General features: G+C 40.4%; 1 protein-coding gene across 2 annotated transcripts in view; it reads right to left on the reverse strand.

Annotated features, from left to right (window-relative positions):
* The window catches only part of cttnbp2 (cortactin binding protein 2), a 161,770-nt gene that overhangs the window by 85,865 nt on the left and 61,329 nt on the right, over positions 1 to 14,576 (reverse strand). For both annotated transcript variants that reach the window (XM_080191100.1, XM_080191099.1), the window contains exon 3: positions 162 to 392. In XM_080191100.1, coding sequence (XP_080047226.1) covers positions 162 to 392 — 231 coding nt within the window. The remainder of the gene's footprint in view (positions 1 to 161; positions 393 to 14,576) is intronic.

Genomic DNA, 14,576 nt, shown 5'->3' on the forward strand with positions numbered 1-14,576 from the left:
GAGCTCAAAGGTTGATATTTAAAGGCCTGGGATGTGCAGGACAGAGTAACAGTTTTGCTACATAACTCCTTCAATTGAGACATTTCAAAACCAGCAATGATTTAATTTGCACTGATAACTGGCTGGAAATTAAAACCATTTAGGTAAAGCCTACCACCCACCTTTCGATGTCGAATTTCAGCTGCAGCCAACTGTGCAGACATTCTCTCCTGCATCTTTTTGCAGTGACCCATGACGATTTCCAATATGGATAGGGGACTAGTGCAGATGGACGGCTTATCTTTGCTGCCATCACCACCACCTGCTTCATAGTCTCTCTGGAGAGCCAGGAAAGGATCGCTGAGATTAAACCTCCCATACCGTTCCTGTATAAAAACATCTTTTCGGCGAGACTGAAATGACAACAGATTAAATAGCGTTAGTAGAAAAATCCAGAAACTGAATTTTTAGATTTGCTACAAACCATGCCTATTTGAGAACACGCTGATGAAAGAAACAGCACCATCTCAATGTTTGGACAAATGCTAGAGGGGTAAAATCTTACCTTCTTCTTCACTTTGCCACCCACCCTGCACTCCATCCCAACAGATTCTGTCTTAAACTGTGCTAAGATTATTCTTGGCAACAATTACATTAGTAAGGTATTCATAATTCATAGCTACAGAGTTGTTAAAATAGCTCACTACCTTCTCTATCCTCACTCTAACTTCAACATTACTTGGTAAATCAGATTGCAAGCCTACATTAATAATTTGATTTAGAGTAGCAGATATTTAATAATCCTAGACTGCTGTGGGGGCTTGAAGCAGATTTCAAAAAGGAAATAAATGTGGCCCAGACATCAACTAGAATTTGCAATGATAATTGCAGAAGAAATTATCGAGCAGAAGAAAAGTAACCCATTACAATTTTATTTTTGGATCAAACTTGCCTGTAAATTCTGATGACAATTACATAATGAGTGTTCTCAGTTCTCTAATGCCCATAGGATCAGTGAACTTTCAGCTGTGCAGATCAACTGTACTTTAAAACAAAGCACTTAAATGTGGAAAAAGAAATCCCAAAATATGATAATTGGGTGAGGATAGAGTCACTTCCAACTTTGTTGAACTCGCATATTCTCTTTGGCCCCAGTAATCCATTAAGTCTTTTCAAATTCTGGTATGAAGACTGACTACACATGCTGCTGCTCAAATATGATCCCCAATGCATGTTAAATGAAAATAAAGCTTAACAAATGAGCACATTTGATGGGACAAAAATCATCCCCATGTTTTTGGAGTCTGTAAGTCCTTGTAAATCAATCTTCACTCTCCCCCAACTCTGCAAAATAGGAATTTCGATTTTTGTTTAATAATGAGGTTATAGAAAATTACACATCTTTCTCCTACAACTAATAATCTTCCATACATGTGGCAGATGTTCGTATCTAAACTTTAAAATCTAATAGAATCTTGAAATGTTACATTCCTCCTGACAACATCAGCAAGAGAGGTGAATTATACTACAGGCTGATCATTATCTGATCATCGTCTTTTGGGAATATTTTCACTGTGGACAAAATTCTGAGTGTTTAGGCACATCTCTTTTTTTTAAAGAAGGTTATCATACTGCCTGCTGGGCTATGTTGTGGTACAATTTGGACATCTGGCATTTTCATGGCGCTAAGTGAATTCTGGGCCTGTAATCTCTCCTGACACTATGCAGGCTTCCCTCCTGACATCATTAAGAAACAAAGAAGCCAGTCAACCAGTTCAGTCCAGATGTTTAAACACAGCTTTCATGAGCCGTAAAAGCCAAGAAACTGACAGATTTCAGCAGCATTTGTATCTATCTGGAAACAATTCTTCAATATTACTGTACACCCATTAGTACAGCTTATAGAAAACATATCAATAAGCATATAAGGCACACACAGTACTTTGGCTCAAACAGAATGCTTCAAGTATAATTTTATAGGAACTATGATGCTAAGCTCAAGAAAGCATGCACGCTTTTAATTTAATGAACTTATATTTGAATGCATGTTGAATGATAAAAAGAACTTACTCACTGTTAGTGTCAAAAAAAAGTAGAAACAGAAAAGATTCAGCAGTGCTGGGACTGATAATCAGAAGGCCCAGATTAATGATTAGTTCATTGCCAACCACTGCAGCTAGGAAACTCAAATTCAGCTAATTCAATAAATCTGGCAGAAACCATTAGTGCCAGTAACAGAACTTGTTTATACTGGATTGTTGTAAAAACCCACCTCTGGTTCACTAATGTGCTTCCTTGATTGAAGGAAATCTGCAGCCCTTATTTGGTCTGGCCTATAGTGACTCCAAATCCATAGTAATGCTGATTTTAACCTGAAGTTGCCAAGGTAGTCATCACCACACCGAAATCCTACAAGCATAACAATGATTGACCACCATCCTCGCACCAGCCTGGATATTAGATTCAAACATCCAGTTCAGTTGGCCAAAGAACTCATCATCCTGCTAAAATTGGGATTGTTGCCCCAAAGACGAAATCAAACAACATCAAATAATCATATTCACAGAAGCATTCTTTTTAGCCAATGTCTCAGACTCCTCCTGGATATCTCCTGTCACACTGGCAGGACAGGTCTGCCAGAGGTGGTGATACAATGTTATGCAGTTGTGAATGAATGGCCTGGGAGTCCTCAACATTGACTCTGGACCCCATGCAATCTTTAGCATCAGGTCAAACAAGTGCAAGAAAACCACTTGCTCTTTACCACCTACCACCCATTTCTCAACTGATAAATCAATGCTCCTCCATGCTGAAACTAAGAAGCTCTTACGATAGCAAAGACACAGGATGCACTTCAATGCCCTTCACCAATAACAGTTTGGTAGGATCATTACTGACCTAGCCGCCAAGCTTTGATGGACATATTTGCCAAACTGGGGCGTGGGGCAGGTGGTGTAAACACAAAAAGGATGAAAAAATCTAGCGGGCTGCACTCTCACAAAACTGATCTGACACCAATGCATCTTCTTACTAAGGGAACACTCCACTGCAGTGGAAGGTGTATTTAACAGTAATATCAAATGACATATATTCACCTTTAATTTGTTTAATGATGTTCAGTTTGGGTTCTGCCAGGCCCTCTCACTTTCAGGCCTTACCACAGCCTTAGTCCAAACATGGACAAAAGGGCTGAACTCCAATGGTGAGGTGAGAGTGACCGCTCTTGACATCAGGGCAGAACTTAAACAAGTGTGTACTATTAAAACTACAATCAATGGGATTCGGAAAGCTCACCATCGGCTGTGTTATATCTTGCCAAAGGCAGATGGTTATGATTGTTGGAGGCCAATCATATCAGTGCCAGAACATCACGGAATGCCACAGGCCTCTGTCAGACTATTTTTAACTGCTTCATCAATAATCCTTACTCCATCATTAAGGTCAGAAATGAGGATGCCTGCTGATGACTGCATAACATGCTACACCATTCACAACTCATCAGATTATAAAATCATCTGTGCTTGTATGCAGCAAGACCTAGACAGAATCTGAGGCTTGGTCCGACAAGTGACAAGTAACATTAACAACAGAATGCCCTTGCTATGGAGCTCTTTTCCAAGGGATTCTGAATATTATTAAGGTGTGCTAAATTTCTATGCATTTCTAAATACTGTTCCTTCAAACACACTGCAAAAATCACAGTGAACATTTCCTTTGATGTGAAACTTACCAAGTTCAAATTTGTTTTGGAAGTGACAACAACACAAGCTTTCTTGATCAACAAGGATCAAGGTAGCAGCACACTGTACGTTCAGATCAATTTTAGATATTAGTCCACAAACACATATTGCATAGAAACTATTTCGGAGATCAACATTAACAGAAATTGTAATAAACAAACAGAATTATGTTTGAGTCCAGTGAAAAATTTCCATTTCGATAATACTGCCACTTCAGTGCAGTCCACATTGACTTAGACCAATCCATCGTCTTGACATTAACAGAATCCGTGAATGGGTACTCAGTTACAGTCAATTAGATTTGATTTAGATAGTTAAAAAACACACATTTTTCAAATGCAATACTAGTGAAGTGCAGAAAATTTGGACATAATTCACTGGGTAGTTAATGTAGCGTCACTTGATTGCTCGGGATCATTCACAACTGGATACTTCGCAGACCAATATTGTTGACAATTTAGACCCAATTTTCATCTTGTGCCATGTTTTACACCCTGCCCATAATTTAAGAACCTTCCCATCAGTACCATTGTCCTCAATATTCCGTCTAATCACCAGCAGTTTTAAAAAAAGGTTTGGTCACTTGGTAGTACAGAACATGAGTACTGCTCAAAGAGAGTCACCTTGTTGAATCTTGCAATCGTCAGGACAATCACAGGGATGTCAAAAGACAGAAGGAGAAATGGACGCTGAATGGTTGGCAAGATAACTGATTGGCTGAGACACTGTCATGGAGAACTTAACAGGGACCTATAGACTCCCCATGCTTCTGGGTAATTTAAAAAAAGTGCAAGGCTTGAACCTTTTTTTTTGTTTACAGAGAATTGGTCCGTGGTATGAATGCATGCTGCTTCTAGGGAGCATAAATGAGCCACTTTATGAACTCAATGACCTTAAATTGATTGTTACTGTAGCTAGTAGCACATTCAGGCTTGTTCAGCAACATAAATCTTATGGTAGATACTTTGTTTTGGGTTTTACAAGTGCAGGTGGTTGGTCTGTGCTCAGCCAGTTATCGGATGTACAGCCTGTGCACTTGAAATCACACTTGCACTGAAATTCATATACAACATTGCTCACTTGTGAGATAGTTGAACGATGGCAGTATCCTGTTAGTGTAAAATGCCATTTGCATTACCACTGTATAGTGGCAGCGTGAAACAATTTGCTTAACCTGTTATTCAATTTTTTTTAAGATAACTTCACCTTTCCAGGCACTTTTCAAATGTGAAGATGGCAGCCTTTGGCCCATTGAGTGTTTGTACACAGCAAGCAATAACTGGATCAGGATAGCCAATGTCCTGCAAGGTAGCTTTGATGCACGTTATTTCTGTCTCAAGCTAGCACGGTGAGCACATGGCTGAGGGCCTCTGTACAAGATTGTTGATTATGGTGCCTGGAGCTTTACAAATCCCAGTGTGTTTATTGACCAATAAAGGTAAGGCTTCAGTAGACAGTAGTGAAGAGACCATTAATGGATTTCTCAACAAACATATCAAGAAAAGGGAGCACATTAGACTGCTCCATCACAAAAGTGAATGTCAGCAAGATGGTGTAACCACGGGATCTTCTCAAGCTCTCACTAGTATTATCAGTTGCCATGAGGAATGCAATTTTGAGGGAATGATCCCCAACCTTCTACTCAGTGCATATCTCCAATACGTATATGATACATTTGCAATCTTTGAATCTGCAGCTTTATTTACTTTATTTACAGGATGGAAAATTGGAGCACAAGTCATCAGAATTCCCTTCTCCGCGCTGCGTCACATTTCCTATTTGGCATGTTTTTTTAACATGATAATGGTAAATAGCAAGTTAATATTAGCAAAATTGCAGAGACTGACTACTAATTCTCTTGGTCTAGGAATGATGAGAGAAGATCTTAAGGAGATGGACAAAGAGAAAATATATGATGGTTATAAAAATTTTTCTGAAAACTTTTTTCAAACTGGGACATCAGCATCATTGCGATCAGAGCAGGAGACACCATATCTGCACTCCTGTCATTGAGTGGAAAAATCCAGGCACTTATTTTTAATGTCCAATATTAGGAAATCAATCTAGAATTTGTTTCATTTGAATAGCAGTAATTTGCTGCCAAGCTTAATAACACTTGTGAAATAGAATTTCACAAACCCAGCAGTTTGCAGGCAGCACCTGAAAGAACGCGAACAGGAAAGCTGCTGATACTACCTTCAAAATCGACTGATTCACTAAAACCCTTCAACGAAAGGCCTAACCAAACCTATATGCAATTCCAATCCTGCATTCAAAACCTACAACGAGGAAACCACTCAACTGCAACGTTCATTAGAGCAACAAACCCCATAACCCATAAATAAAGTGCATCAATGTTACTCACATATCAGGAACAACTTATTTTTGAAAAACCTAAACTGCTGCTGTAACAGATTGATAGCATGAAGGACAGTGCAGGAAGAGACACCCTTCCATGATTTTCTTATAAAAAATGTTGTGAAATATTTAACAAGTGTTCAATTAAAACTTTTTCACAAGATCATAACTCTCCAAAATACATCATCATACAGATGGCAGCAGACTTGGATTTCCACCACCTTTGGTGTTAAGTTGGCTGCTGTGTAAATACAGCAAAGAATGTTAGGACTGCTAAATAGTTCCTAATTAAGCATTCAGAGAGACAGATGCAAAATGAAAAAAAAAAGTGGTACAGTTGGAGGTTGGGCTGAGGATCTTTGTTGGGGCAGAGTGAAAAGAGCTTTGTGTGGGTTTGGGAGTGTCTTAGATAGGAAAAGTGTCATTCTTCCGCACTAGAATCACTCACCTTAATAAGCACAAGGGGACGTGATGGCCTAGTGGTATTATCACTAGACTATTCATCCAGAAATTCAGCTAATGTTCTGGGGACTTGGGTTCGAACCCTGCCATGGCAGATGATGGAATCTGAATTCAGTAAAAAATGTCCGTAGTTAAGAATCTACTGATGACCATGAAACCATTGTCGATTGTCGTAAAAACCCACTAGGTTCACTGATGAGCTTTAGGGAAGGAAAAAAGCTGTCCTTTCCTGGTTTGGCCTACATGTGACCCCAGAGCTACAGCAATGTGGTTGACTCTCAAATGCCCTTTGGCAACTAGGGATGGCTAATAAATGCTGGCCAGCCAGTGACACCCATGTCCCACAAATGAATAAAACAAGTCGACATGAACAGAAAGCTCTCTCCCTTAACGAACACTACATCTGTTTTCGTGGAATCCTTTTTACTAGTCCTTTGTTTTCTTCTTCAGTTTCTGCTATTTACAAAGTTTGGCTCGTCACAAGTCCAAACAAGTCGCCCTAAAAGAATTAAAGTCGACTGAGGTCAAATGTCCCTTGCCTGCTCCTTTTTTTTTACACAGCAGTACCTCATATATAGATGGTTATGTTTGGAAGCAAGGGGATTGAAGGATATTGAAAAGGGACTTAAATCAAATCAAAATGACTGTTGGAACAAAAGTTTGGTGTGAAGAAAGACCTTGACTAACATCATCAATGGAGGGGAATGAACGAAAAATGCTTTCCTTGTTCAACTCTTTTTCAATGGTCAACTAACTCAAAGCTGTCATCTTGTAGGATGCTTTTGATCAATTTTCTGTAGAAAGGTTTTGGAAAAAGACGTACTTTAACTGTTTGCTTAAATCAATGAAAATTCATATGAGTTTAAAAAAGAGCACACATCTCTTGTTCACAGACTTACTGGCTCCTAGTCAAGTGACATTTTGAATTCAAAATTCTCATCCTTACTTTCAGATCCATTTAATGACCTTGTCCTGCCCCAAAGCCCCATTTAACAACCTCACCAGCCCCACAAACTACCTGCGCTCTAATGTGGACCTCCTATGTAACGCCAATTGTAATGGTTCCACCACTGGTGGTTGTGCCTTCTGGTGCCTAGGCCCCTAGTTCTGGAATTGCCTCCCTACACCCCTAACAATCATATAGTGCAGAAAAAGCCTTTCGGCCCATCGAGTCTGCACTGACAATATCTAACACTACAGGCACGATAATCCCATTTTCCTGCACATCCCATATCCTTGAATATTATGATATTTCAAAGTTTAACCTGATGCTGAACCAGTCTTCCAACTTAGTCTATATTTTTGGGGGATAGAATCCGTACAGTGCAGAGGGAGGCCATTCAGCCCATGGAACCTGCACCAACAACAATCCCTCCTAGGGCCTATCCTGAAAACCCCATGCATTTACCCTGCTTATCTCCCCAACTCTATGGGGCAATTGCGAACGGCCAATCTAACCCGTACATATTTGGACTGAGGGAGGGAACCGGAGCACCCGGAGGAAACCCACACAGATACAGGGAGAATGTGCAAACTCCACACACTTACCTGAGGCCAAAATTGAACACGGGTCCCTGCGCTGAGAGGCAATGGTGCTAACCACTGTCCTACTGTGCTGCTTCCCTACCTCACCCTCCTCCTATAAGTCACTACCTAAATCCTCTCTCTTTGGCCAAGTTTTTGGCCACCTGACATATGGAGAGCATGGTGGCAGAGAGATTAGCACTGCTGTCTCACAGCACCAGAGACCTGGGTTCGATTCGCAGCTTGGGTCACTGTCTGTGTTGAGTCTGCATGCTCTCCCCATGTCCGCATAGGTTTCTTCCAGGTGCCCCAGCTTCCTCCCATAGTCCGGAAGACATGCTAAATTCTCCCTCAGTGTACCCAAACAGATGCTGATATGGGACAACTGGGGGACTTTCATCGTAACTTCATTGCAGTGTTAATGTAAGCCTACTTGTAACATTATTTAATTAACTTAACAGCTCGTGAATCTCCATCCTACCTTGTTTGCCATGCCCCTGCAAAACAACCTTTGGAAATTTCATTCCTTTAAAGGCATTATACAAATAAGTTATTTTGTTGTTGTGAAGATAGGTGATTAAACACTGATGAGATGAGCTGTGATGCTGTTTTGCCAGGGACTAAATAAGAAGCAATTCAATAATCAACAATCAATAAATATTCATTATCCAGGGAAAGAACGCTCTTCTCGATTTCAGCAATAACCCAAAAGGCACAGGCAATCAAATGGTTTCAAACAAAGTTCCAGGGGCAGCGAGGCAGCTAAAGTAGCAGGAAAGTTGGAAAAGCAGCCTTGTGAGTCAACTTGGTGATGTCAGAAAGCCTTGTGTACTTGCTGCTTTTGTATTACTACCTGTAGAAAGTTTGTACTGATTAAGCAGAATCTGATTACAACTGTTGCTTACATGCTGCAAAATAAAACAGCTCAATGTTTGGCATCATCAAATATTTTCTTACTCTGACTTCAAAAAGGTCAAAGAACATTTGTGCAAACATAACATCCAGCACCAAAGATAGATTATCTGGTTGTTCATTACTTTGGACTCTGCTGTACATGAAGTGGCTGTGTTGCTTTCAAACTTAACTGTGGCTCTACTATAAATTCATCGACTGTAACCTGCTTTGGGGTACTCAGAAAATGATAAAAATGCCATGTAATTACAACTTTGTGTCTTCTTTATTTGAAGAGGTACAAGTTTGAAATCAGAATTATGAATTCCTGCAATATATTTTTGACTAAATCTTCTGTTCCACATCATCATGGACATCGCTGCGATTAGTCATGTAGTATCGTGTGATGGAATATTCTCCGCTTGCCTGGATGGATGCAGCTCCAACAATGCTCAGGAAGCACTTCACCAACTAGGACAAAGCAGCTCGCTTGATTGAATCCTCATCCAACACCTGAAAAGATTCACTGCCTCCATTATCGATACACAGTGGCAGCAGTGTGCACGGTCTAAAAGATGCACAGGGGCACTTCAACCAAGGCTCCTTCATGACCTCCACCATTCAGAAGAACAAAAGATAACAAATGCATGACAACACCTCCATCTGTAAGTATACCTCCAAGCAACACACCATCCTCGTCGCTGGGTCAAAATCCTGGAACTCTCTCCCTAACAGCACTGTGGGTGCTCCTACAGCGAATGGATTGCAGCGGTTCAAGAAGGCAGCTCACCACCAGCTTCTCAAGGGCAATTAGGGATGGGCAATAAATGTGACTGGGGCAACATCGCCCATATCCTGTAAAGAATTTTTCAAAATTGCTGTAAAATTTAAAACAAAAATTCAGGTAGAAAGAGCTGAAACTAAAGCAAGCTATGTCCGGCCTTGGGAAATTCCCAAATTTGCTGGACTGTTTAAAAAAAAGCATACTCATGGGCCATGTAAAAGTGTATTTTATCTAGTTTCTAATTACAACTAAACATACAATAGGCAGAACAGCTTTTGCATTTAAAAAGTTCCTAATTTAAATCATTTTTACAATGTTCTTATAATTTACAAGGTTTTACAGGGCAGCCATGATTTTCAGAGATCTCTCTGGTCATGCATTATATTCACGACAGTCTGCAGTTAACATTGCACTACTTACATTGAAAAGAACCAAGATAAGGGAATGATACTTAAAAATTACTTAATGGAAAAGAAAATCATCTAAAAGCTTTTTATTGTACAGCTAACAAAAAAAAATTGTACAGCTTTTAAATCCTCACTTCCATTAGATTCTACATTTTCCAAACATCTTGCCTTCAAATTATAGCTTACAATACAAAATAAATTAAGATATTATGGGTGTTAGCCACAAAGTAACTTGAGCATTGCCTAAAGCATAGAAACAATTTCAGTACGAATTAGTAGATTATTTAATTTTGTTTTCTTTGTAAGGATTTCAGTTTGAAAAGTTGTATGCAATTATTTTTCCCATTCTTTTGCAAAATGAGGCCATTTATTATTTTTATATTGCTATTGTACATCGTTACTTGGTTGAAACATCTAAGATCTTGAGGGGCCATGACAAGATGGATGTGGAAAGGATGCAGGATAATCTAGAAATTGGGGTCACTGCTTAAGAATAATGGGTTACCCATTTAAGACAGAGGTGAGGAGAATTGTGTTTAATATTTGAATATTTCTAAGGCAGTGTTATACAGTTTCTTGATAACCATGAAGATTGGAAGCTACAGCTATGATGCTACTGAATGGTGTAGCAGGCTAGAGGGCTGATGGGCCTGCTCCTACTTCACACGTTCAGTGAAAAGTCACTTCAGTTAATAGTTTTACAGAAGCAAGAAGGCATCATAGTACAGTACCTCAAACCTGGCTATCCAAAAAAACCCTGAGTTTTTTTTAAAAAGGACATCTTGAACTGTTTTCCCCTGAACTGGTTAAGCAGTGCTATGGCAAATCGGAGAGATTTTAGCAGTCAGGCTTTTGATTTATACAAATTATTGCAGTCATTTCATTCTCAGCTGGCTGCCAGATATAGGGTATGTGTCTATAGTAAGAAATAAATAATATAGTTTTGATTAGCCATCTGACGCAAATCAGCTGGCCCAGAAACAAGCAGGCTGCAAAATCTGGCACAGACTAGGTGCAGAAATGACAGGTTTGAGACACCTTAGCTTAAATTACCCCTTTACAGTATTCTATAACCTTAGAAGTGGGCAACTGTGTTTCAATGAATAATTTTATATTGAGAGGGATCTTGAGCAATGCATCTTTTATCTTTTAACATTTTGGGGAACAATAATAGCTGTAAATACATTTTGCATTAAATATTAAATACATTTTTTTACTGCTTTACAAAAAATTGCCCATCAGTTTATAATCTGACATTCATTTAACAGAATGTATGGGGTTAGATGAAGAGGAGTAGAAGCCATCTCAGCTGGAGGTTTAACGCTGACATGGGCCATTGCGGTGAATTGCAGCATCTTTTATATTCCACTAAACCGGAATAAAATGATAATGGTTATGCTCACTATGCCTCACAGCGCTAGGACCTAGGTTCAATTTCAGCCTCGGGTCACTGTCTGCATGGAGTTTGCACATTCTCCCAGTGTGTACTTGGGTTTCCTCTGCGTGCTCCGGTTTCCTCCTACACTCCAAAGATGTGCAAGTTAGGTTGATTGGCCATTGTAAATCGTCCCTTAATTCAGGGGACTATCAGGATAAATAACTGAATAAATGGGTGGGGCTGTGGTCAGTGCAGACTTGATGAGCAGACTGGCCTTGTTCTGTAGGGATTTTATGATTTGGGAGCTACATTTACCTCAACATTTGGTGACACACAAGCTTCTTTGGAGATTCACTTATAGGGGTAAGCAATGCTTATTTATTAGTGTCACAATAGGCTTGCATTAACACTGAAATGAAGTTATTGTGAAAATCCCCTCATCGCCACACTCCAACGCCTGTACAGGTACATTGAGGGAGAATTTAGCATGGCCAATTCACCCAACCAGCACATCTTTTGGACTGTGGGAGGAAACTGGAGCACCCGGAGGAGACCCACGCAGACACGGCGAGAGCGTGCAGACTCCGCACAGACAGTGACCCATGATGGGATTTGAGCCCGGGTCCCTGGCGCTTTGAGGCAGCAGTGCTAACCACTGTGCCACTGTATCTAGTGTAAAAGTTCAAAAATGTAACACTGACCTTGAATGGCAGCAGCCCCACCAAACATTTATGTGCTTCTATGCATTCTTTCCGCAAGACACACACAATCAAAGTGTAAAATGGCTACTCAAATGGCTCAACTGACGCTGCAGCACAGTCTTCTGAGATAATGGCTTGGATTTTGTGCTCAGCATTGAAGCAATGCAGCTTGCCATTGACCTCAGTAAAGCTGCACACAAAAATCTATCAATCTCTGTTTATTTCCCTCAAATCTGGCACCAAGTTAAGCAAATGCCAGCATGCAGGTCACATAGCAAATCAGGGGCACTTAACATCCTTCGCTTTTAATTTAACTTTTCAGGTAACAAGATAAATGATGATTTAATTAGGGTAGAAACTAAAATAGAGAAGCCTTGAAAAATTTTAAAACGTGGAATCTTTGTATCATGGAGAAATTTGACATTCCTCAAACATAAAATTAGCTTTCAGGGCCAATGGTAGGACATTTATCAGTAATTATGAGGTTAGTACACCATTAAGAACCCAGTTTCAAGTCATTCAACAAGGTGCAACTTTTTAAAGGGCTTTTACAGTGAGACTAATTACAAATTCTCATTAATTCAATTGATTTCTTGTTGATTGTAGTCTGGGGGGACTTCAACAGACTTCAACTCTGGAGAAGCATTAAATTACTGACAGCAACTTAAGAATTTCCATGTTGTTCTACAACACAGAGTTGTTTTGCTTCCATCCTGTTAAATCTTTCATTATTTTAAATAAGTACCCGAATCAGATCACACCTCAATCTCCTTATTTCAAGGGAATATAACACGAATGTAACAAGCAGCTCATAATAACTCAGCCTCTTCATCACATATGTCATTCTGGTGATTCATTCCTTTCTCTAAAATCCGTGTAATCTTTCCAATCACCATGTGCCCCAAAACAAACACGAGATCCAACAAACACCGTGTGTTTATATATAGTCTTTTTACAACTTTCTTGTTCATCCTTCAAGGCAAAGATGACCATATTCATCATCTGGAATGTTTGGTAAGATTCCAGTCAGATGTGGGTGAAAGGGAAAACTAATTTGCACCAGACGGTTTGTTGAAAATAGAACAGGATCCTGTAGGCGGCTGAGTTTTGGATGAGTTGCCAACTCAAAATGTCCTCTCCTGGCATTTTCTCCTGGCCTCATAAAAATCGCTTGCAACATTTTTTTATTTGGTTCTACCAGAGATAGCGATCCTGGGTGAGCTTCTCAAAGTCAACATCAAAACTCCTACACGGAACCTTCAGAATGTCCTTGTGGCCCTTCTTTTGACGACCATGATAAGCGAGCCCTAGACTCAAAGTCTCCATAGACTATTCCCTTCAGTAAGCGAGTGTCAGACATTCTGGCTGCATGGCCAGCCCAACTTAGTTGTGATTGTCTCAATATGGCGTGGAGCTTGGCATGCCAGCTCAGGTGAGCACCTTAGTGTTTGATATTTTAGAACATAGAACATAGAACATAGAACATTACAGCGCAGAACAGGCCCTTCGGCCCACGACGTTGCGCCGACCAGTTACAAAAACAATGACCCACTAGCCTATACCAATCCCTTTTCGTCCATAAACCTATCCAGAGATCTCTTAAACGCCCCCAAACTAGACGCATTTACAACCGCAGCAGGCAGGGCATTCCAATCCCTCACCACCCGCTGGGTAAAGAACCTACCCCTGACATCCGTCCTGTAGCTACCCCCCCTTAATTTAAAGCCATGCCCCCTCGTGCTAGCTTTCTCCATCCGAGGAAAAAGGCTATCACTATCCACCCTATCTAAACCTCTAATCATCTTATATGTTTCAATAAGATCCCCTCTTAGCCGCCTTCTTTCCAACGAAAACAACCCTAAATCCCTCAGTCTCTCCTCATAGGACCTCCCCACCATACCAGGCAACATCCTAGTAAACCTCCTCTGCACCCTCTCCAACGCCTCCACATCCTTCTTGTAATGCGGGGACCAGAACTGCACACAGTACTCCAAGTGCGGCCGCACTAGAGTAGTGTACAGTTGCAACATTACACTGCGACTCCTAAATTCAATCCCCCTACCAATAAACGCCAAGACACCGTACGCCTTCTTAACAACCTTATCTACTTGATTCCCAACTTTCAGGGATCTATGTACACACACACCTAGATCCCTCTGTTCATCCACACTATTCAAAGTCCTCCCGTTAGCCCTATACTCGACACATCTGTTGCTCCTACCAAAGTGAATTACCTCACACTTCTCCGCATTAAATTCCATCCGCCACCTCTCGGCCCAGCTCTGCAACCTATCTAAGTCTCCCTGCAGACTATGACACCCTTCCTCACAATCTACCACACCTACAATTTTG

This window comes from Carcharhinus amblyrhynchos, chromosome 6, assembly GCF_965287045.1.
Source record: "Carcharhinus amblyrhynchos chromosome 6, sCarAmb.v2.hapA, whole genome shotgun sequence".
NCBI lineage: Eukaryota > Metazoa > Chordata > Chondrichthyes > Carcharhiniformes > Carcharhinidae > Carcharhinus > Carcharhinus amblyrhynchos.